Genomic DNA, 24,071 nt, shown 5'->3' with positions numbered 1-24,071 from the left:
CATGCATCAGTTCTGGGGTTCAATTCACCTCAGGCCTACCCAGTACATCAACACTGGTGGCTAAAACAGACACCACATGTTTTCTTTCCTTTCCTCAAAGCAGTGAACAAGAGGTGGTGCAAACATGAGGTTCTTGGTGAATCCCCACAGGAAAAGGTAAACAAAGTCTTACATTGGACCCAAGAACTCTCTGCAGTCTACTTTCTCTACGTAGTTGTACAGTGAAGAGGGTATGTGTGGCATAGTGTCATGGCAGCTGCTGGGATCTCCCTTTTAAACTTTGTCTCTTAATATTCATTTTTCTCTTCCTCTATAGGCACGGAATGCCTGATTTTCCGTTGGGCAAACGGCCACCCAAAATGAAGATTATATTTCTCAGCCTTCCACGCAGCTACATTTGGCCATACAATAGGTTGTAGCCAATGAGGTGTGAGAGGAAGAGATGTATGTAACTTCTAGGTCATGCACTTAAAGAGAGGGGAATATGCTGTCATATTCCACCTTTCCCCCTTTCCACTGGTTGGAATGCAAATATGTTGGAGAGCCGTCTTGGACCATGCGTATGAGAGTAGGATCTTAAGAATGGAGAAGCACAAGTAGAAAGAGCATGGGTTCCTGGACAGCCTGTGAAGCCAAGCTGTCCTAACTGCCTCTAGATTGTTATAAGAGAGAGACACCAACTTCTGCCTCATTTCAGCCACTGTTACATCAGCCACATACATATTTCCGTTACAGCCCATATCCTAAATAATGCGAAAATTGCCAAAGCAGTCACAAGCCTCCCTGAGATTCTAGGGAAAGGGGACATAGATGCTGAGAAGAGTGTTAAAGAACTTTGGGGTCATGTTTAAAACACCTCAGGAGCACATGCAGGGAAATCCAGAGGATTGGTCCACATCTGCCTCCCTCGGGTCCTAGACAGTGTCACAATGCTCCTTCTGGCTGCAATGCCTCTACCTGTTCCTTCTGCCTCACCTACCCCAACACACACACAGAGCTGGTCAACACGTTCCGACCTTGACTAAACCTGGCTACCCCAGGGAAGCATGTCACCACAGTCCACGTTAAGTTAGGCATCTCTATTATATGTCCCTCAGAGCACAATGCCATGAACCGCTCTCACAGTACTTACAGATTTGAAACTTTACATTTACCTGCGTGGTTGGTTGTCTCTTCCTCGCGAGACCGTAAGTTCTGTAAGGTCAGGTACGGAGTTTCCTTTACCCACGTTTCCCCAGCACCTAACACAGTGCATGGCACAGAGTAGGTGCTCAATAAGAATATATGTATGCAAGCTGTGAATGGTTGAATGAATGAATGAATTCGGACAAGAGAGGACAGGCTTCATGCAGGGCGGTGTAAATGCTGACGCCTCCTCCAAAGCAGAAAAATAGAGCTCAGAATCGTGACCCACTGATTGAACACTAACGTGAACGAACATTTGCTCGGACCTCTCACAACCATCCTTTTCACAGGGTAAGTGTGGACTTATCAGTCCCCCGGTCAGTAACTGGTAACTGGCCGATCCCCAATTCTGACTCCCATTTCTCGGGTGCGGAAACTGGGTTAGAGATGCCTGCCCGGCTGGAAGAACGGAGAAAGGAAAGGTGAGGGAAGAAGCCCAGCCCCTCGGAACGACAGCATCCGGAAGCCTCGGGGCTTCCGGGCTTCCGGCCCCCCTGCCCCGCGGCCCGGGCTCCGGGGACGTGCGCGCCGTGTGGGGCGCGCACGCAGGGCGGGGCTGCGGGGGCGCGCGCGTGCGCAGCCGTTCCGCGGAGGGACGAGGCACAGCCGCGGAACCGCCGCCAGATCCGCTCTCTGTCCACGCCGCCTGTCGCGCCGGCCGTCGCGCCGCCCGCCCCGCGTCCGCCGCCGCCGCCGCCGCCGCCATGGGAGTGCAGGTGGAGACCATCTCCCCCGGAGACGGTGAGTAGGTGCGCCCAGCGGCCTCGGAGTGCCCCGGCTGCCGCGCGCATCCGCTCACCGCGCCCGTCTGTCTCCTCAGGGCGCACCTTCCCGAAGCGCGGCCAGACCTGCGTGGTGCACTACACGGGTGAGTCGGCGGGCCCGCGGGGTGGGGCTGGGGGGCGGTCCGGGGGCGGCCAGCTCGGCCTGGGGGCAAAGGCCCGGGGCGTGGCGGCGGCGGGCCCGCGTGGCCCGAGGCCGAGGCCTGGGCTGTGGCAGCGCCCCCGAGGGGACAGCGTTGGGCCTGCGGAACCCCGGACGGTCAGAGCCGGCGTGTGCGAGCGCTGACCGCGGGCCCGACGTTATCCCGCACTTCGAAAGCGGTTCCGTGCCTCAATTGCTGCCGTTCTGCCGACAGCGCGGATGGGGAAACTGAGGCTTGGGGAGGCGAAGTCACTTTTCCAAGTCACACGCTCAGGAATGGGCAGAGCACTGGCCAAGGACCATCAGAGAGGATTTATATCATTTCTGTGTCCCGGTTGACACCCTATCCCCGCTTCCTCCCCGCCCTTCGATGGAGATAAGAAGGGCGAGGTAATTCCCAGGCCGTGGGAATTCAGCCTCTTCCCCGGGGAACTCGGCCCTGCGCTGCGGGTGGGGAGACGTCCCACTTTCTAAGTCATTGCTCTGGCCCAGCCCGGCCTTGGAGGAGCCAGATCTGCACGGACTCTTTCCTCTTCTTACTTTTGAGCCACTTTACAAATCCAAGCCTCAGTGGCAGTGATGGCCCAGGCTGACAGAACATGTAATTTAGCCCCCCAGCCCTTCTAAGAGTAGAGACCTATCCCCATTCTAAAAATAAGGAAACTGAGGCCCAGTTAGGGAAACAGACAGGACTGTAAGCCACAGGAAATATTAGACTCTCAGCCACAATTCTAACATGACAGTCATCTGCCTTGAGACCATCTTTTACTCCATGCCCTTACAAGGTCCTCCTGGGTTGTACTTGGTGGGGGGAAGGGAGGGAGGAGGCTGAGCAGGCGGAGACTTCTTAGCTGTAGGGGGCTGCTGGTGATTGGTGTAGCCCCAGTTGTTCACATGAACCACCTTCCCTCCCTTTCCTCCTTCCCCTTTCTCCGCTTTCCCACCCTTTCCTCTGTTCCTCCTCCTCCTTCCTCTGTTTCTTCTCCTTCCCTCCCTTTTCCTCCTCCTCCTCCTCCTCCTGGGTAGTCTTCTGTAGGCAGTTCTGACCCCGCGGTTCAGGGATTAGCTCTACCCTTCTCTTCCAGATCATGGGGGGCAGCCCCCTGTTGAGGGAAATGACTTTCTTTGGGAAGGAAAAAAAGCAACTAACATTCCCCCCTCCTGTGCCCTTTTATTTCTCTGGCTTTTTTATTCCTCTGGCCCTTCTCCATGTGTAGAAAAGGGGGCCGGGGGTGGAGGGAGTTAGGGACTAGAACTTTTAAAAAGGCTACCAGAGGAGGAGGTATTGAAACCTGTCTTCATGGGGAACTGTCTCATGCCTGCAAACGAAACTGGAAAGTGGTTTTGATGTTTTAAATGGCTCTCTTTGTAGACCACAGTCAGCACCTAGGAGGTCTGCTGGAGGAGAACCTGCCAGTTTGGTTGTTTTTGATCTGCAGGATGAGAAGGGTAACAATTGCCTTTTACAGTGCTGGGTGAGTGGGCAGTTCATTCAGTTCCCACAGCCAACTGGGGCAGAGACTGGGACTCAGAGAGATGATGAGGTGACTTCTGACCCCTTCTCCTCCCGGTTTGGAGGTAGCCACATTAGGATAATTGGCTACACCTGTCCCACTCCCAAGTCTGTGCCTCTTGTCCTTGGATCTCCCATCTTCTGGTGCTGATGGTAGGACTGGACACCCACATGTAGGCAGAACAACATTTCACTGTGCCTCTTGGTGAAGTGTCCCCACACAGCATGTCTGGAGCCTTTTCCTAAGAGAACAGATGGTCGTGGGACCCAGAGCACCATCAGGGCTCCCAGTGCCTCTTCTCCAAGTCTGTGTTTTCCTCGAGGGCGGCACCCACCCACACGTTCCCAGAACAGCAGCAGGACCCTGGCATGCATTAGGACAAAAGCTTTCTTTTTTATTTCATTTTTGATAAGCCCTACAGAGACGCCCTGGTGAGAAGCCAGCTCTGCCTCTCATACTCACAGAATAGGCTGTTCTTGGGCAGGCGGCTTTGTTCCTGTGGGTCTTTGCCACCAGCCTCCCAGAAAGAACCCATTTGAGACCTGTGGGGGCGTGAGAGGAATGGGTAGGCGCTTTGAGATTTCATCTAGAGCAGTTATGGCTTTTAAGCCACTGGGAACAGAATCCATCTCGAGGGAACATGGTGGGGAGTATCATAAAAATCTGGGGGTCCTCAAAGGCAAGAGGCCCACTGGACCTCGAGAATGGAGAAATTCTCATGATGCTCCTACTTTTCATCTGTGTCTTTCTCTACCTGCCTGCTTCAGTAGTCTCCTGTTACAGCTTTCTGTTTTCCTGCTTCTCCCAAGTCGTAGATGGTGGACGTTCCTGCCTGCCCACCCGCCCTCCTCCCACCCCCGTGCCCCGTTTCTGTCTTCTTTCGCAGAGCTAGCTCAGATTGCTTGGCTGTGTGGCTCCAGTGGTTACAGTTCCTAGGAGGGAGAATCTCATTGACCCAGGTTCAGGTCGGGTGAATACTCTAGATCCAGTCCGCTCTGGCCAGGGATCTGCTACAGCTGATTTGGGGGCAGCTTCTAAGAATCAGCATTGGAAGTAAGGAAGCCAAAATCTTCTCTCAATCACCAGAGATATGATTATCACAGGCTGACTTTGACCACATGGATGTTTTAAATGCTACTGGTGGCTGCCGCCAGTTGTATCCTGGATGCTACTCTCTGGGCTCCCTCTGGTGCCTTCTGTGGCCTCTAGCAGAGCACAGCATGAGCACCGGCCCAAAAGAGGCCTGTGCCGCCTCATCGTAGTGCCAGAAGGGAAAATGAAAACTGTACTGTCACCAGCCAAGCACCTCCTAGTAGCATGACAGGCGGGCATTGAGGTGGGAGGAAGGAGGTGGAATGGTAATCTGCCAAATATGTGCCTTGAGAATCAAGTGGATCCTCATGGCTCTCTCCTTGCCTCCGGTAGCTTCATCATCTTTATAGTTGAGCTTGTCCTGACACACAGCTAGGCTTATGTCCCTTTTACTCACATCAGCAGGCCACATGCCTGCCATTGTCAGAGCAGCCTCAAGTGGATTGAAGAATTCTTTTATTATAGTTGACATCTTGTCCTTGGGATCGGGTTTAAGTTGTCTGTAGCCTGGCTTCTGACTGAGAAAAACCAAGGATCTCTTGGCTTCATCTCCTCAGGAGGTCCACTTGGAGGGACGATGCAGCTCCCAGGGCAGGTGTGGTCCCTTTCCTGCAGTCCCCCTCCCCGCCCCCAGCCCCTTGCTTTTCTTTAGCCTCTGTCTCCCCTCTCCTCTCTGCTTTATTCCACCCACTCCCCTGCTGGGTGTTTCTTGGCTGATGATCTGATGTCTGGAGGAAGGCTCGCCCCCAGCAGAGACTGCTCAGATGGATTCCGCGATGTGTGGCGGCTTCAGGCAGACAGGCTGTAACTGTTTGGGCAGGGCCACAACAGGACCCTTTTCCTTCCTACAGCAGATTGAGCAACAGCAAGCAGCCAGGCGCAGGGACACGGCCAGTGAGCCAAACAAAGACCTGATCTGGTGGGGATGAGAGTAATAGCACGAAGGTGTGACCCGTCAGGTGGTGAGAAGCTCTGTGGAGAGAGATTAAAGCAGAGGACCTGGGAAGGGGCTTTGCTGCTTTTAGTGAGGGTGGTTGGAAGAGGCCTCTGACAAAGTGACATTTTAATATTTGCCCAAAGGAAGTTGGGGAGTGAGCAGTGTGGCTGTCTAGGGAAGAGTGTTCCAGGCAGAGGGAGGAGCTACTGCAGAGGCCCTGAGGCTGGAGCATGGTTGGTGTATGAGAGGGGCAGTGAGAAGACCAGCCTGGCTGGCGTGGATTGTGTGAGGGAGAAAGTGGTAGGAGATGAGGTGATGTGGGGCCTTGTAGGTTATTATCAGAACATGGGTTTTCTCTCTGAGATGAACCATTAGAGGGTCATGAGCTGATTTGGACTTTTAACAGGACACACTGCAGTCTGGCTACTATGTGGACTATTGGTGGCAAGTGCAGAAACAGGGCCCTGGTTGTACACTGGGTGTATAGAGTGTGCCAAGGGCAGGTGTGCAGAGGTGGTACCAGGTGGACAGTGATCCCCGAAGAAGATGTGGGTCCTTTGCTGGGTTCGGATCTTAGCTTGGGCAAATTGATCCACTTTTCTCAGCTTCCATGTGCCATCTGTAAAATGGGAGTAACAGTGCCTGCTGTGAGGAGTTGCTGGGGGCAGGTGCATTCTGGGATGGGCAGCAGCAACAGTGACGCTGTTATTGCACATAATCTCATTAAAGGTCCCTGCGTCTTAGGCACTAAGTGGTATATTGTCCCTGCAGTTTAGCATTGGCAGAGTTGGATAGGCTGAGACCTTATCACCCTTCCATTTCACAGGTGGGGAAATAGGTAATTATAAAAAAGAGATGAATCTGAGTGAGGATTCATCTCAAAACAGGCCTACACATTGCCTACAGAATATATTGTCTAAGAAAGCTGCAGTTGTTCTCTTCAATTTGGGGACCAAGGGAGGTTTTTAGTGTTTGTTGTTGTTTCTTGGTGGGTATGAGAGGGGCAGGGTTGGGCTACACCAGCTTGGCTGTGTGAGCAAGTTAAGGTGTCAGTCCTTTTTCTCCTCAAGTTTCCTTAACATAACTGGACTTTAACATTTTGAAAATAGACCTTGCTATGGAAGCATTATTTTCTTTCCTCTGGGACTGTGATTACCAAAAAACAGAATTACACGGATGCCGAGCTCTCTTCTTCCACAGGTGAAAGCCGAAGAAGGCTCACTTGCTTTAAATGAACCAAAGACCTCATAGTATTGTTGCATCTACGTGCAGCTATTATTTGTGAAGTTGTCAGACATAGAGAAAAATCAAAAAAGAATAATAAATACCATGTGCTCACTACCTAGATTCCACGATGGTTGACGTTTAGTCATATTTGCCATTTCTGTCTACTTACAGGTATATGTAGGTAGATAGCTATGTCGGGTTTTTTGCTGAGCTATGTAATTTGCAGACATCATGATACTTCTCTAAGTTCTTGAGCGTGCTGTAAGAATGATAGTATTCTCCCTATCCTGCTACTGGTCACATCTGAGAAAATTTTAAATGATTCAGTAGTATCTAAAGCCAAATTCATATTGAAACTACCCCAGTTGTCTTCGAAGTGAAAACCAGAATTCTGTTGAGGTTCAGTTGGATATTATGTCTGTAGTAACAATCTAGAAGAGTCTTCACACCTCACACTGCTTTTCCAAAGAGAGAAGGCTTATTACCTTATAGAATACCCCATGTCTGTCTCATTGTTTTCTCTTGGTTGTTGTCTAACTCCTTCCACTGCCTTGATTTCCAGTAAACTAGGAGTTGAAATGTCTAAATAGTTTCTGGTTAAAACACTTTAACGTGAAGACTTCTTACAGAATGTCGTGCACTTTGTACTCAGCGCACCGTGGGGAACATTACTATTTGTAATGCTAAATTTGATCTTTTTTGTGAAGGTGCATTTTACCCTTTGCAATTAGCGGGCCGTCTGTGAAGTGCTTGGACATCCTCCACGTGCTCTGCTCCTCATCAGCCTTTCACCTACTGCTTTTTACATCAATTGATGATTCTTACCAGAAGAAACTATTTCATTGGCATTTACAAAGTGGTAATTTAAATTTTTTTTTTCATATCTTCTACATTTATTAACTACCATTCTACTATTACACAGGGTAAAACTTAATTCTTTAATCACCAATCACCAAGGTCAGGAATTGGCTTTATAGTCATCCCCCATGGTGACAAGGGACTTTTCCCCGCCTCTATCTATTTATTTATTTGTTTTTAGTATACTAGGAACTCATATATTTTACTTGGAGCCTTAAAATCATAGATATTCATTATTCTTTTTGCTACTCACATTGTCCCAAAATTAGCCAGTAGGAGCCCCTTCAGGCAGGCTCCAGTACCTTTTTGACATACTCCCACTATTTTTAATCATTTCCTTGTTTTACTTCTCTGATACTGGCATCAGTCACCTCTCCAAAGAGGTCTGGTTCCTTTCAGTGGGTCTTATAGACTTTTTTTTTTTTTTCATTAACAACTTTATTGGGTATAATTTATACCATAAAAATTTTAACTTGAACATGTTTGGTGGTTAAAAACTGATTTTTGTAAAATACTGATTGAGTTCATTGTATCTATAAACTCATTTGTCTGCCTTGGAGTTTTCTCTAAAAATAGGATTGTCACCTGCTATTTCCCATGGAAAAGGCCAGGGGTGTTTTGGATAACTTAGGCATGTATTATCCAGTTCTCCCTTTGGTGCTCATGGCAGTACTTGTTGATTCATATTTCTGTTTTCCCTATTTTTTTTACCTACTGAGGAACTCAACTGAGTCCTTGCATTTCTTCCCTCAGGAGCCTTTAACTTTGGCCCGATAAATTCTAGCAGTATAAAGAGCAGGAGGAGGAAAGGGAGAGAAAAGGGGGAATAATCAGCTCCTGGATGCTGCTGTCTCTGCTCTCACTGCCTTTACTTTTCCCTTCCCAGGAGCTCAGGCCACCCTGGCCTGCATTCGGTTCCCCAAACACACCAGGCTTTCCCCCCAGGAAGGTCTCTGCCCCTGTGCTTAGGTGCAGCCACACTGCCCCCACTTCCCACCACGTGGCAGGCTCTTCTTGCAGCTTAAATGACACCCCCTCAGTGGGTCTCCCCTGACCCTTGACTAAAGTGGTTCTTCGCACATGCACACACACTCACGCCTCTGTCTCCAACAAGGCACCCGTCCTTTGCTTTCCTCACAGTCAGGCTGTGTGTAGTTCCAGCTACCCTTTCCCCAGGAGACTGCAGGCTCCAGGAGGCCAGACCCACACAAGTGGTGTTCTCCAGGTTCTCTCCCCACTGGCGCCTGGCATGGAGTAGGTACTCAGTGACCATTTTGAGCGGTCAGTTAGGACCTGGCACTAGACTCCGGCTGGAGTGTGGAAAGCCCACATTCCTGTTATGATTGGTATCATACTTCTGTTGCCTTTGGGTTAGAATAAGAAAGAGAATATTTACAACATTTTGGACTTTGCCCAATCCCTGTGGATTGATAAAGTTGTAACCACTCCTTCCTCTCTCACCCACACACACAGGTCAGCACACCAAACCTTTCCCTCAGTCATTCAACGAATGTGTTAGGAGCTGGGCAGGGGGGGAAGCCTCAACCTTGCCCTGGAGGTGCCTACCTTGTAGGGAGTGCCTTCCCTTGTGCTTAACATTATAAGGGAAGTGCCTTGAGCAGCCCACACTTGGGGCTAGAAGTGCCACATGGTCTTGGATGTGTGTGGCTCAGTCAGGGGCTTGCCAAATGTGTGCAAGGCCTGGTGGGGGCAAAGGTGCCTTTGATTTTTCTACAAGTGTCATTGACCATCTGTTATATGCAAGGCACTGTCCTGGGTACCAGGAATATAGGCGTGACGAAGACAGAGTCCCTGCCTTCATAGATCTTAAACTGTAATGGGAAAGACAGGTGATAAATAGGATTAATAAGCAAACATTGGATATTAGCCAATAGTGCTGAGGGAACAGGAGAAGGTTGAAACTTTAGATAGAACAATGAAAGTGACATTTGAACAAAGACCTGAAGGAGGTAAAGGAGTAATCCGTGTGACTGGATAAGAGCATTTTAGGCAGAGGGAACAGCAAGGTCAGAGGCCCTATGGTGGGAGTATTCCTGGTGTGTGTGTACAGAACATAAGAAAACAGTGTTCTTGAGTGGAGAAGTGTGAGAGGAATCAGAGATGAAGTCAGAAAGGTGGTGCTGTGGGGTGGCAGCTCTTACAGGGCCTTGTAGGCCATTTTAAGGACTTCAGCTTCTATTCTGAGTGAAATGAAGAACTAGGGGAAGGTTTTGAACACAAGGGTAATAGGGTCTGACCTGTATTTTAAAAGAATGTCACTCTGGCTGCCATGTCAAATTCATACTGTAGGAGAGCAAGGACAGAAACAGGGAGACCAGCAGGGACTTACTGTAATAATCTGGAGCCAGCCTCCAGGATTCATGCCTTTAACCATTATACCTGACAGCTCCTGCCTCTGTGTTTTCTGGAAAACAGAAAAAATAGGATTAATAAGCAAACATTAGGCATTAATAGGAGAGCAATGAGAGCATGGAGTCCTAACCACTGGACAGGCAGGGAATTCCCTGGCCTTGGGTCTTAACCACTGCTTCTATGACATGGGCCGAGCATCAGAGACACAGTCCGAGGGACCTTTGCACAGCAGCTGCTGGCCGAGTCTGCCTCTGCTGGTTCATTTGGAGCAAGAAAGAACCCTCCCTAACAGACGAGCAGCAGAAAGAGCCGGAAGAGCCGAAAGAGCCAAGCTATGGGAGGAGTGCTGCCGGGGAGAGGACCTGGAGACTTCCCCACACTCATGCGCGCGCTCTCTCTATTTTTAAAGCCCTCCTGCTCCCTCTCCAGGGATTTCAGCCTGGTTCTTCCCCCAAAGAACAGCTAAAACAGTTTGGGAGGAGACCCAGGCGAAGGTGATGTCAACTGCCTTCCAGCCAGAAGCTGCTTTAACAGTCCCTCAGGCAGCCATAGCTTTCACTCCTTTCATGGCCTTGTGCTTTTAACTGGAGACCCCCCAAATTTTCACATTTTTCTTACTGATGAGTAATTTAAAAGTGCCAAAAGTAAAAACTGCCATTCTGGGACTACCCCTCAGATTCTTCTTCCCATGTAGGGAAGAGGTCCAGAAATGGAAGCCTCACGCTTGTCCTGCTAGTTCTTCAAAATCATGCAAATGAAGCAAATCGAAAAGTGCTCATGAGTGCCGGTGTTGTGAGTGCCAGCGGTTGAGCTGAGTGCCACAGGGACATAGAACTCTGAGTCCAGGTCTGTGACCTTGAGCTGCGTTCAATCAGGAGAGACGAGAATTAATTCTTGAAATCGAGAATACTTGGCTATCCTAGGCAATTTCTGGGTCGTGAGGTATAGATGTGTGTGGCATCAGAAGTAGAATCAGTCAGTTCTGCAGATAGAAGGTCATGCTGGTGATCCAGGTTTTTGCTAAGAGTGCCTGTCATGTCTGAGCTGTAACCTCAGTTGCCTTCTCTCAGCAGAGCGTGCGTTCTCTAGGAAATTACAGTGCTAACTTGGCAGGTGGTTTCACTGTTCAAGGGCTCCAGGTCCTGGCATGGAGATGTCCAGGGTTAAAATGGGAGCAACTGCTGAGGCTTGACTTGCTGCCTGCTTTACCTGCTCCTTCCCAGACAGAGGAAGCACCTGCCATCCACTGCCAGGTTGGGTGTAGGAGGTAAACATATGTAGGATTTTAGTAAATCTCACTTTTTTCCCTTTCTCTCCGTTTTTTTAAAATATCAGTTTTACAGAGGCATAATTGACTTGCAGTAAACTGCTGCTACTTAGCGTGTACAGCTTCATAAGTTTTGGTATGTTTCTTTGTTCCTCTTTGAAATCTCCCCCTTCTTCCCATCGCCAATAACCCCTGATATGCTTTTCTGTCAGCATAGGTCAGTTTGCATTTTTCTGAAGTTTTATATAAGTGGAATCATATAGTATGTACTGTTTTGTCTGGCTTCTTCCACTCAGCATAATTATGTTGAGAGTATGTTGTTCCATGTGTCAATAATTCATTCATTTTTATTACCAAATAATTTTCTATTGTATGGATATATTTGGTTATCTGTTCACCAGTTGGCAGATGTTTGGGTTGTTCCAGTTATTAGGTATTACAGGTAAGTCTGCTATGAATGTTAGTGTATATAAGTCTTTTTGTATAGCCATAAGTGTCATTTCTCTAAATATCCAGGAGTAGAATGGCTGGGTCAAATGGGAGGTGTATGTTTAACTTAAACGGCCAAACTGTCTTCCAAAGTGGTTGTTCTGTTTTAAGTTCCCACCAGCCATGTGTGAGAATTCCAGTTCCTCCACATCCTCACCAGTACATAATACGATGAGTCTTTTTAGTTGTACTCATTCTAATCAGTAGTAGTCATACCTCCTAGTGGTTTTAACTTGCGTTTTTGTAATGATGATAAGGTTGAACATCCTCATGTGCTTACTTGCCATTTTTTAATCTTTTTCAGTGAAATCTATTCAAATCTTTTGCCTTTTTTTAATTAAGTTGTTTTCTTGTTGAGTTTTGAGGGCTTTTTATATATTCTGGACACAAGTCCTTTATGAGATATATGCTTCGTAAAGATTTTCTCCCAGTCTGTGGCTTGACTTTTCATTCTCTTAAAAGTATTTTTTAAAGTGCAGAAGTTTTCATTTTTGATGAAGTTCATTTTATCCTTTATGGATTGTGCTTTTTAACCTCATATCTAAGAAATCTTTGCCTAACCCACAGTCACAAAGATTATTTCCCTATGTTTTCATCTAGAAGTTTTATAGTGTTCATTTAGAGTTGATTTTTAGTTGATATTTGATTATATGCAGTATAGATCCAGGTTTTTACCTTTTGCCTACGGATATCCAGTTGTTCTAAAAGCCCACTGTATTTTTCATCTCAGGCGTTGTAGTTTTCATCCCTGGAAGTTTGACTTAAATCTTATTGTCCTTCTCTGCTAATTCTAACCTCTGTATCAGTTCTGAGTTGTTTTCAATTGATTGATTAGTTGCATTGTGGGTTGTGTTTTCATGCCTCTTTGCATGCTTGGTAATCTTTGGATGCTAGACGTTGTGAATTTTATGTTTTGGGGTGCTGGATATTTTTATTCCTAAAAATCTTCTTGAGCTTTGTACTGGGAAGCACTTAAGTTACTTGGAAATAGTTTGATCCTTTGAGGTCTTGCTTTTTTTTTTTAATTCTTCCTTTCCTCCATTTTTTGGCCACGCCACGCGGCATGTGGGATCTTAGTTCCCCATCAGGGATCAAACTCACGCCCCCTTCAGTGGAAGCATGGAGTCTTAATCCCTGGCCTGTCAGGGAAGTCCCTGGGGTCTTGCTTTTACAATTTGTTAGGAGGGTCCCAGAGCAGTGCTCAGTTTGGGGCTGATTATTCCTCACTGCTGAGGCAAGATCTTCCTGGGTTTCCTACCCAGTGCCTCATGAACCATGACTTTCTTCAGTCTGGCAGATGGGAACAGGCACTGATCCCAGCCCTGTGTAAGCTCTGAGCACTGTTTCTTCTAAACCTTTTGGATGCTTTTCCAGACCTTGAGAAGCTTCCTCAAACACATGCATTGATTAGTACTGTACTGAATACCTAAGGGGGACCCTCTGTATACCTCCGGGGGTCTTCCTCCACAGCTCTCTCCTCCCTGGTACTTGTCCTGTGGACTTGAGCTCCGTCCCACTTTCTTCTCCCTGGAAACTCCCAAGGATATAAGCTGGGGCAGACAGGGCTCGCCTTGTTAGTTTCCCATCTCTCAGGGATCACAGTTTTTCATTGCAATGTCCAGTGTCTTAAGTGTTTAACTATTGTCTGGGTTGTTTCTCTCTCTTCTTTTCATTTCATTTCATTTCTTTTCTTTTGTTAGTTTGTTGTCTTTTTGTTTTTGTTTTTGTTTTAATTTTTGGTTGTTTAGTTAGGAGGGTAAATCTGATCCCTTTTCCTCCATCTTGGCCAAAACTACTGGTTTTGATGTCACAGCTTCTCTTATGTTCTGCATTCAATACCGACAAACCTAATTCCCACTCCAGAAAGCATTGTATGCACATTCATTCCTGCTTCTTAATGGACATTGCTTCGTCTCTTGCATCACCTCCTTCCTCACCCTGCAAATTATAGCCATATAGAAGGTGGTCTCTTCCTCCGCATTGGAGAAGCCTTTTTTCTAGCACCTCCTGGCCCCTTTAGCCTGTGCCAGTTGTGTGACATCCTGCTCAGATCTTTGGATATCGTTTACCCTTTGGACTTAGATTATAGGAAATTCCCTCCTCACATGTAAGGAACCCCACCTTTACCAACACCACCACCTAACCTTCCCTGTGAAGATTTCTTCTCCAAGGAAGTAGGTGAGATTGACAGAGAATGACCATGCTCTCAAGTTCTGGAGTGAGGCTCATGTCCTCTTCCCAGGGACAGCAGCTCATCTGAAATAGGGTAGGAGAATAAGGATCCTTGGCAAAGCTCCTGCTTAAAGCCCCTTTACTTAGAAATCCTGTATCTTGGCTTTTATGGTTTCTTTTTGCCCCTCAGTGTCCCAGAAAAGCTTAAGGGGGACATTTTCCCAGACCCACAGTCTCTGCACTGAAGAGCATCCACTTCTCCAGTTTGGCTCAGCAGCAGGTAGAGGCTGAGTCTCACCTTGTGCCCCCAGCCTGGTACCAGTCAGACAGTTGAAACATCTCACCTTCAGGCAAAGCAGGATGGATGCATGTAACATCTAGAAGTTGCTTGGCAATGCATTTGATCAGGGATAAAAGGAAAGTGTAGGGAGTCTGTCTCAGTACCCAGTGGTTTTTATTGCAATCAAAATACGATCTTGCTCTGATTGGGCGCATGTTCAAATTTGGTAGGAAATAATATAATTCTTTTGTAGGTATACTGTATTTTTTTAAACTGTGAATTGCAACCCATTAATGTATCATGAAATAAATCTAGAGAGTCACAATCAGTAGTCTTTTTAGAAATGAGAAGTGCATCCCACATAGTAACTGTTACATGTAAATTTTGCTTCATTTATACACATTTATGTGTGTACTGGGTCCTGACATAACACACTGGTCTGTTGTCACAGTGATAGCTCTTACTGATGTGGGTTGTTGAGTTCCATTTCTTTGTTACTTCTCTCATGGCAGCGCTACAGTGGGGTGTACTAAGTAAATGTCAAATAAAATATTTACCTCTTTCCAATTAGGTTACTTTCAGTTGCAAGTAACTGGAAATCTGACTTAAGGCAAAGCAGATTTTTAATCACCTAGAATGCAGGTCTTAAAGGAGGTGGTTTGGGGCTGGTTCAGAGCAATGGGACTACCATTCTGGGGTTCCTGGCTGACTTTGTGGTTACAAGATGGCTGCCATGGCTCCAGACATCACATCCTCACATGACAGCATGCAACAGGAAGGGAGGGCAGGAGCTTTCTTCCTGGATGTGTTTCTTTTTTTTACCAGTGAGGCAGGTCTTTCCTGCAAGATTCCAGTAGACTTCACAGTTGGTCCAAGTGCCCAAACTGGCCCATACGGCCACCTCACACCAACTCTGGCATAGGAGGAAGGCTTGGATTGATTCCAGTTCGTCTCCTGGGCCAGGCTGTTGCTGCTCCTGGAAAGTTGATGTTGTTAGAATGGGGGGTGGGAGTGCTGGGTCTGGGTTTTCCAAGGGTCTGGAATGTGCTATAGCCTGTGTTTCAGGTGCCCCTCTGGGCAGGTTTTCTCTTTGAGTTTTGTCCAGTCAGCCTTTGCAGATAGTCAGGACTTAGAGGCCAGGGACCACCCTCCCATCCTTGGCTCTTTCCCATGTGGCTTCCTCACCTAGTTACCTGTCTACCGTGGCTGCTCAGGAAGCCCTGGGGCTCTACTCAGGGTCTGCTCTAAAGAGCATAGACCAGGAAGAGTCTAGTTCTGGTCTTCAGTCTCCTCTCACCCTTAATGCTAAGTTCACTTGGGGTGGGGTCAGTGTATGAAGAACTTGAAATGGGTTAAAGGGAACGTCCGTAGTATTATGGAAAGCGGAGACCTAGTCTTCTCCCAGTTTCTCATTTATAAAAAAACTATTCAAGTCCTGCCGTTTATCATTCCTTTTATCAGGTAGTGATTGTGTTCTGGTAAAGGAGGAGCTACATGTACACCCCAACTTGTTAGTTCTGGGGTGCCAGTTCCTGGCTCTGCACTGACTTGGCAGGGGTAGATCTCCATCCTCCTATCTCACTCTCAGTCCTCAGCTCCAGGCTTCAGGCAGTGTCAGCACCCACTCTGCGCCCAGGACATCTGTCTCCCCTCCTATTCTGTTAGGACAGCAGTTCCTTCCCCTCTCCTCCCCCCCGTTTCCTATTTTGTCAAAATACAGAAAGTCTGGTAGCTGTGATAAAGTTGTCAATTGATCTCTGCTTCCCCATTCCACCTGCCAGTGTTGACATTGTTTTTTAGGCTGGGATTTCCCTCCACCTCTGAAAACATACAAACACAACAGACTTCTGTGTTTTGCTGGGTCTTCTGAGTGTTGCTTAATTTAGAACCATGGTGGCTGCCCAATCTCCGCCTCCAATGAAATCAGCTTTGTGTTAGTTACATGTCAGCAACTGGCTGGCCCCTTCCAGTCTAGGATCCTGGTGTGAGTTTTCAGGACCTCAGTGACAGCTATCACAATTGGCTGATACTGGCTTCCGGAGAAACCAATGTGATGGTCTTTTTTGAGCAAGGAGTTGCAGGTGTCCATTCGTCTTTTGTCGTGGCACTCACCCACTGGCATCTCCATCTCTGGAATGCCCCCTTTTAGTCGAGGTTGCCATTATGGGTTGTCACGTTTCTGGGAAACTGGAATAGTAGAATGAACATGGTCTTTGGATTTATAGCCTAGCTTTACAAGTTCACTTCTCTCTGCCTCAGTTCTGTGAAATGGGGACAGTGCTGTGGGAAGGACTAAGTTCATATGTGGAAAGTGCCTAGCCCAGTCTCTGACTCGTAGTGGAAACAATGTCCACAGTTCAGAGTCGTTAGCAGTTCGCTGGTGAAAGGTTTTTGGTGTCTTCCAATGCCACTTCTCCGATTCTCTGATTCTCCGACACCAACTGGTATCCTACAGTTCAGTTAAGTTCTGACACTACCCACATTTCTGTAAAAGATGACAAATGAATTGAGGAAGGAATATGGCTTCTTGTACATGGAGTGACTTTGAGCTGTTGCGTGTGCCTAAAGGGCCCACAGTTACTCTGTCTGGGAGGAAACCCACAGGGTGCTGGGAATTCCTGCTAGGAGTGTGTCCACTTCCCCATTCTCCACAACAAGGTAGGCTACTGCCTGCCTCTGTAGCAGCTTACTGCTTGGAGCTGGGGAAGAGCGTTCACAAGCCTGGAGTAGAGGGACTACCCCAGCTCCTCAGAGGCCCACTGAGGACACAGGAAATCCTCCTAGGACACCCTGCCAGGCCCTCCAGTGCTGGCCCGTGGGACCGGCACTCTGCTGCTGACTCTGACTTGCCTCGTGTCATTACTCCTCGTTGCTCATGTTACAACTGCCCTTCTCCACAGGGATGCTTGAAGATGGAAAGAAATTCGATTCCTCCCGGGACAGAAACAAGCCCTTTAAGTTTGTGCTGGGTAAGCAGGAGGTGATCCGAGGCTGGGAAGAAGGGGTTGCCCAGGTATGCTCTCCGTTGTTTCGTTGTGTTTCCTAGTGTCTACTTTTTAAATTACGTTTTTAGGTAGGAAAAATTTCACTCCTGGCTCTCTCACCCAAATAACTCCTTTTATTAATGTTTCTTGTAGAATTTCTTTAAGTGCCTCCCTTTTTTTTCTTTTAGACACACACACACATTGTTCTGTGCTTTGCTTTTTCACGTAATCCATCTCTGATACTTCATATACCAGGACATAAAAGAGGAGGAAGCTCTCCTCCTCATAGAGCTACATAGTGTAGGCAGACCTCAGAGATACTGCAGGTTCGGTTCCAGACCACCACAATAAAGCAAATCTTGCAATAAAACGAGTCACGTGAATTTTTGGGTTTCCGAGGGCATATTAAAGTTATGTTTACACTATAATGTAGTCTGTTAAGTGTGCAGTAGCATCATGTCTAAAAAAACAATGGACAGTTTACCCTTGAACAACGTGGGGGTCGGGGCATCCCTCCCCCGCCCCCTGAACAGTTGAAAATCCACGTATAACTTTACAGTCGGCCCTCTGTGTCTGCAGTTCCTCATCCAGGGATTCAGCCAACCACGGATCACGTAGTATTTAGTACTGAAAAAAATTCATGTGTAAGTGGACCCACGCAGTTCAAACCCGTGTTGTTCAGGGGTCAACTGTACATACCTTAATTTAAAAATATTTTATTGCTAAAAAATGCTAACCATCATCTGAGCCTTCAACAAGTCATAGTCTTTTTGCAGTAGTAACATCAAAGATCACAGATCGCCATCCAAATAATAATAATGAAAAGGTTGGAAATACTGAGTGAATTACCAAAATGTGGCAGACATGAAGTGAGCAAATGCTATGGAAAAAATGGCACCAGTAGATTTACTCAACACAGGGTTGCCAGAAACCTTCAATTTGTAAAAAACACAGTATCTGTGAAGCACAGTAAAATGAGGTATGCCTGTATTCCCTGTATTCCCTTGGGTGTACTATAATTTATTTGACCAGTACCCTATTGATGGCCATTTGGGTCATTTCCAGTATTTCGATATTGTAAACAATACTGCAGTGACTAATCCTGAATGGACTTTATTTTACATTTGTGCAGGTGTTGCCATAGGCAGATTCTTAAAAGTGGAGTGAGTGGTTCAGTGGCTGTGTGCACTGGATTTTGACATACTGCCAGGTTGCCATCTGTGGGGATTACACTGAGTTGCCACCAGCGGGCTGTGAAGGTGCCTGCTTCTCCCAGGCCTTCCAGCACGGTGTGTTGTTGAAACGTTTTGGCTTCAGGACAATATAATGAGTGAAAAATGTTATCTCGGTATCATTTTAATTTGTGTTTGTCTTATTATTGACCATGTTGTGTCGGACCACTTCTGAGAGGTCAGACTCGTGGAGAAAGCCATTTTGCTTGTCTTAAGTGTGTTTCTTCACCTCTCCCCTCCAAATTTGTGTAAACAGCTTTTGTTCTGCCAAGTCTTCAAAATTCCCAGTAGATAGTAGGGGACCCAGGGTTGCCAAATTTCAGTTGGATTTTATCCTTCCACTAAGCCCAGGAATTTTCTTCTTGGCACTAACCAGGTAAAGGGATGTTTACGGTGGCCTAAGACCCAGCGAGCTTTATAATAGGCCCTGCCACGATGGATAAATTAGTCTAGTTCCTCTCACCGAAGAGAATTGGAGATTTAACCAGTGTGGAGAGAAGGATTTGTCTTTCTCTTCTCCAGGATACACTTTGCTCTACTTCCTCTATAAAATATCACTGATTTATCTCCAAATAAACTGCTTAACTTTCAGAAACTTTAAGCTATCCCATTCCCAGGTGTCTAGATTTTTGTTCCAGCATGACTGAGGGTTGGCAGTACAAAAAGGAGAGGATCTTTGTGGCTTACTTCCCTTTGGAAACCTCTTCAACTATACCTTTCTGTCCCATCCTGTTCCCATCCCAGAAGTCTGGCAGGCTCTTGGGTTTGTGGCCCATCCCCCATCTCCCGGGCCAACCATTGTCCACCCCACAACTCATCTTCTGTGGCTGATCCAGCACTGGAACAATCATTGTGTTGTGTGTTCCAGGAGCCATAGCTGCCACCAAGATAGTGTTACCAGTCTATTTCACATCCCAGGCTTGGTGAGGCATGGTGGGGTGTTGGGGAGATGCCCAGTCTCCCCCTGCACCCAGGGTTCTTTGGGTCAGTCACAGCTCTGTTACTTGTGAGAAGTCTGGGTGGTCTGAGACCTACATAGAGCATCTTCTTTTAAACTCCTCTGTAGAATATTTATTTAGCAAGTAAGTTAAAAGCACAGGAAGAAGGGGGGTTGTCTTGTGCCCCTTTTCCTATTCTTTTGATATCGTGTTCTGGTTTTCTGTGTTTACAGGTCTGCAATCCTGCCACATGTACTGTTTTGGCAGCTTGCTTTTTTCATCTAACGATGTGTATTGGACATCTTTCCATGTTAGTATAATTAAGGCCGCTATATTCTTTCTGTTGGCTAACCCGTGGTGCATGTGTGCTGTGAAACCACTCCCCTTGCAGTGGGCATTTGGGTTGCTAGCAGATTCTGGAAGTGGAATTGCCGGGTAAAAGGATATGATTGTTTTGAATTTTATTAGATTAAACCATATGCTTTCAACTGTCCTTACTACCTTGGTCCAACATGTCCCAGTTTCTGAAGGGAGCTGTAGGAAGTAAGCCTGCAGCTTTCTCTTCAGTCACCATCTCTTCTTCTGGGTCAGAGAGCCAGGAACGCACACATGGAGACTTAAAAAAGATAGGTAAAGGGTGGGAATAGAGCAGAGAACCTCACTATTCAGAAAATAAATATTTAAACTTGTGTATTTGATTAGAAAATGAAAAACTACAAATACATTTTAATAAGTGAAACATTTCCCTCCACCCTCTGTTTTCCCCTTAGAGAAATGGTGGTATTATTTGTGTCCTTCCAAAGATGTTTTCTGTTTATACAGGCAGGTATAAATATAAACTTTCCTCTTTTTCACACAGTTGTTAGTTAGCATGCTGCTTTGTACAGTGTAGTTTGTACCCCAGAAAATCGTACTGTCTTTTTTAGTTTTTCTGTATTTCTGAGTACAAGTATAAATCTAGAAAGTATAGAAAAGTAGACTGCCTCAAATATTACTTTCTGTGTGTTTTCTTTTAAAGCAAAGTTTTGATCAAAGCACTCCTTTTTGAAGAGTATAGATGCCTCTAGTGACAGGCCACTGAAGGATCAGGTGGTGACACTTCTAGAGTGATGGCTGCCCAGAGTCAGATCAGTGAGACCTGGACAGAAAGCTTGAGAGCCTGATGGTTCTGGGAGTCGAGAGGGATTTTGATCTGCTGTCGGCTCCCTTGGAGACAGATATAGGGCTCATCCAGCCTGATTGCCTACCTCCACATCCCATGGAGGGCGTGCCCACTGCCCAGGCAGCGTGCAGTCACTGGAATGTCCTAGTCACACCGTCCTGGCAGGTAACCACAGCTCTGCTTCTTAAGGAGACATTTGGGGGTTGCATCAGCTCATTCATTCTTCCTTGCTCTTTTCACAGATGAGCGTGGGTCAGAGAGCCAAGCTGACTATCTCCCCAGACTATGCCTATGGCGCCACTGGGCACCCAGGCATCATCCCGCCAAATGCCACTCTCGTCTTTGATGTGGAGCTTCTAAAACTGGAATGACAGGAATGGCCTCCTCCCTGAGCTCCCCATTCTTGGGTAAGGAACTTAGTGCTGAAGGACCTTCCTTTGCTCCTTCCAAGTCATGCATGGTGTTTAATGAGCATCAGAGAGAACCAAAAATGCCATGGGTTTTTTTCCCTTTACAGTCTCCCTCTATTGGCTATCCTTTCAGTTTTAAGTGTACACGTTGGAAAGGGACGGCATGTGCTCTTGAAAGAACTCGTGGGGATGGGGCAGCGGATGGTAGCTGTTTAAATTAAGTATTTTTATATGTAACCTATAAACTAAAACTGAGTTGGGAACTGGAAATACAGGCCAAATTTTTAGTGCTAGCATTTTAGTTCTTTAGAGGTAAGATTGGGATGACTGACTTTGCTTGCCCTGCCTAGTTTCTGCAGCTCCCTCATCCATACAGTCTGTGGTTACTGCCTGTTAGAGGATATGAGAGAGGCATTAACACCTGGGCCACCTGCCTCGGGGAGCAAGCCCAGGACACACGAGGACAGACAGCAGGCCAGCTTGTTATCAGTGGGTTGAAAGGTGAGGCCTAAGGATGCTTATGAAGTGTAAAGGATGCTCTCAGTCTAGGAGAGGCTCTTAGGGACCTAAGTCAGCCTTTCTGTGCAACAAGTGAGGAGACTGAGGCCCAGAGAGAGAGAGGCCTTACTCAAGGTCACATCCAGACAGTGGCAAATTCGGACAGAACCCTTTTCTGCATCCCCTTCCTGGACCTTTTTTTCCTTCTTCTACCCTCATTTCTAGGCAACCAAACTCAATATCCTAATGGCACCTAACTTTTCATGTGGGTATTAGAATCATAAAACACATGAATGTTTGTCATCTTCTTTCCACGTGGCCCCAGACCTCTGCATTTGCTCCCCTCCCGCCCCTGGAACCAGAGGGCCACAGCCAGGGGCTGGGTGAGAATGCTTTTGTTTGAAAATGGTAGCAAGTGGCAGCCAGCCTGTTATGGAGTACCTTTGTCCTACTATGGACTTTTTTAAATAGAGGAGCCTTTTTTATTATTAGCTATTTCCTCCCAGTGGTTTGATCCCTAAACACCTGGGTCATCCAGGCCTGGTCAGGTTTGAGGACTCTGGCTACCCCACTTGTCATTCCTGCCGGGAGGGAATTCTGACACTTTACAGAGCCTCTCTCTGCCCAGAGGTCTACATCTAGTCCCCACCCTGGAAAGCTGAGTCCTTTGAACATAATGTACTTGAGGAAGTCTTGGAGTTACCCTGATTTGGGAACAGGCTTTCTGGAAATCTGAAGGACAGAGGAAGGGGAGAAAGAGGGGAGAGAGGGCTGAATGGCTATGAGTCACCCTGGCCTAAGCCTCCCCACACACTGCCAAAGCACAGCTCAGAGCTTCATGAAAGGGTCTTGAGGGAAAGCCCAAGGGCAAACCCAGAAAGTTACAGGTTCGAGAGAGTGAATGAAGACTGCAGACATTTTCTCAGTCTGTTCAACATGAGGAAAACCAGCTTCGGGCTGTGCACATTTAAGCCCCTGGGAAGCTTTAAAGACTCTCTTGATGCCCAGGCCACCCCCCAGACCAGTTAACCGCCCCCACTGGGAGTGGGGTCCAAGTGTTGAGGTTTTTTAAAGCCCCCAGGTGATTCCTATATGCAGCCAGGTTGGAGACTCATCGATAATGGGAAACTGTATTGTCAGCTGCATTGGTGGGCTTTGCCTCTCCTGCTATCCTCAGCAACAGAAATGGGACCTTAGGTTTAAAAAAAAACACAACCAAGATGAGCAGGAAGGAGGCTGCTCACCTGGGAATCCAGCCCGAGCCCAGTGGGCCCTCCCCAGCTGGAGCAGAAGGGGCGAGGGCCAAGTCAGACCTCACAGCTGTTAGGGAAGGGACTTGGTGTGGCAGCAGCCTGTGGCTGTCCCTACTGCACCCAAAAAGCATTGAGTTGCTGGAACTCACCAACTTTCTGTCTCCAACAGATGTGCCATGGACGGATCTGGCGCCTCCAGATGCGCACAGCGAGTCCGTATGGAGCTTTTCCTGATGTTCCACTACACTCTTTGTATAAACATCTTCCCTGACTGAATGTGTTCTGTCACCGGCTTTGCTCTTCCCCTTTCTCCTCGTATGTGTGTTGACCTGAACTATATGCCATAAACCTCAAGTTACCCATTTTAGTTTGTTTTTGTTTTGGGGTGAAGATTGAGTTTCAGTCCTTTGGATCTAGGTTTCCAGTTAAGTACTAGTCAAGTATTAACAGCACAAATAATGGGTTAACTTTAGAATAGGAATTGGTGTTGGGGGGAGTGCAAGAATCTTTATTTTATTTTATTTTTTTTTTGGATGAAAGTTTTATCTATTATATATTAAACATTCTTGCTGCTGCGCTGCAAAGCCATAGCAGATTTGAGGCGCTTTTGAGGGCCGAATTATTCTCCAAGTTGAGAGATGTCCTCGGGTTGAATTAAAAGCCCTACCCAAAACTAAAGTGGGAAGGGGAGAGCCTTTGCCTCCACTGTCCCACCCCCACCCTCCCCTTAACCCTCTGCCTTTTGAAAGCAGATCATTTTCACTGAGATGTTGGACACTACAGGTGTCTGTCACCGGGCCAGCAGGGACCTCTGAAGCCTTCTTCATGGCCTGGCTTTTTTTTTTTTTTTTTTTTTCTTTTTTTCCATCCTGTGGTTTTCTAATGGATATTTAGGACTTTTGTAATCTCATAGCTATCCAGGCTCCACTTCCTAAATTTTAAGAACTTCAATCGAAAGTTAAATTGAAGGTGCTGTTTGTAGACACTTAACACCCATGAAAGCCCAGCCATCATGACAAATCCTTGAGTGTTGTCTTAAGAAAATGATGCTGGTCATCACAGCTTCAGCATCTCCTGTTTTTTGATGCTCAGCTCCCTCTGCTGATCTCAGAGTTTCCTGGCTTCTCCTTCCTCCCTCTCACCCTCTGCTGTCCTGTGTAGTGATTTGGTGAGAGAAATTGCTGCCTACTCGCCCACGCCTACCCCACCCCCTGCACTACATATGAGTTTCAAGTTTTATTATTGCAATAAAAGTGCTTTATGCTGGCTTTTCTCA

General features: G+C 47.0%; 1 protein-coding gene across 1 annotated transcript; it reads left to right on the top strand.

The window, feature by feature from the left end:
- The first annotated feature begins 1,749 nt into the window (after nucleotides 1-1,749).
- FKBP1A (FKBP prolyl isomerase 1A) lies at nucleotides 1,750-24,071 on the top strand. Its single transcript, XM_059897238.1, has 5 exons — nucleotides 1,750-1,926; nucleotides 2,006-2,053; nucleotides 17,219-17,331; nucleotides 20,877-21,041; nucleotides 22,965-24,071. Exons 1-4 carry the CDS (start codon nucleotides 1,890-1,892, stop codon nucleotides 21,003-21,005), a joined length of 327 nt encoding a protein of 108 aa, XP_059753221.1. The 5' UTR covers nucleotides 1,750-1,889; the 3' UTR covers nucleotides 21,006-21,041; nucleotides 22,965-24,071.

This window comes from Balaenoptera ricei, chromosome 15 (assembly GCF_028023285.1).
Source record: "Balaenoptera ricei isolate mBalRic1 chromosome 15, mBalRic1.hap2, whole genome shotgun sequence".
In the NCBI taxonomy this organism is placed as follows: domain Eukaryota; kingdom Metazoa; phylum Chordata; class Mammalia; order Artiodactyla; family Balaenopteridae; genus Balaenoptera; species Balaenoptera ricei.
This window is presented reverse-complemented; position numbering and strand designations above follow the sequence as displayed.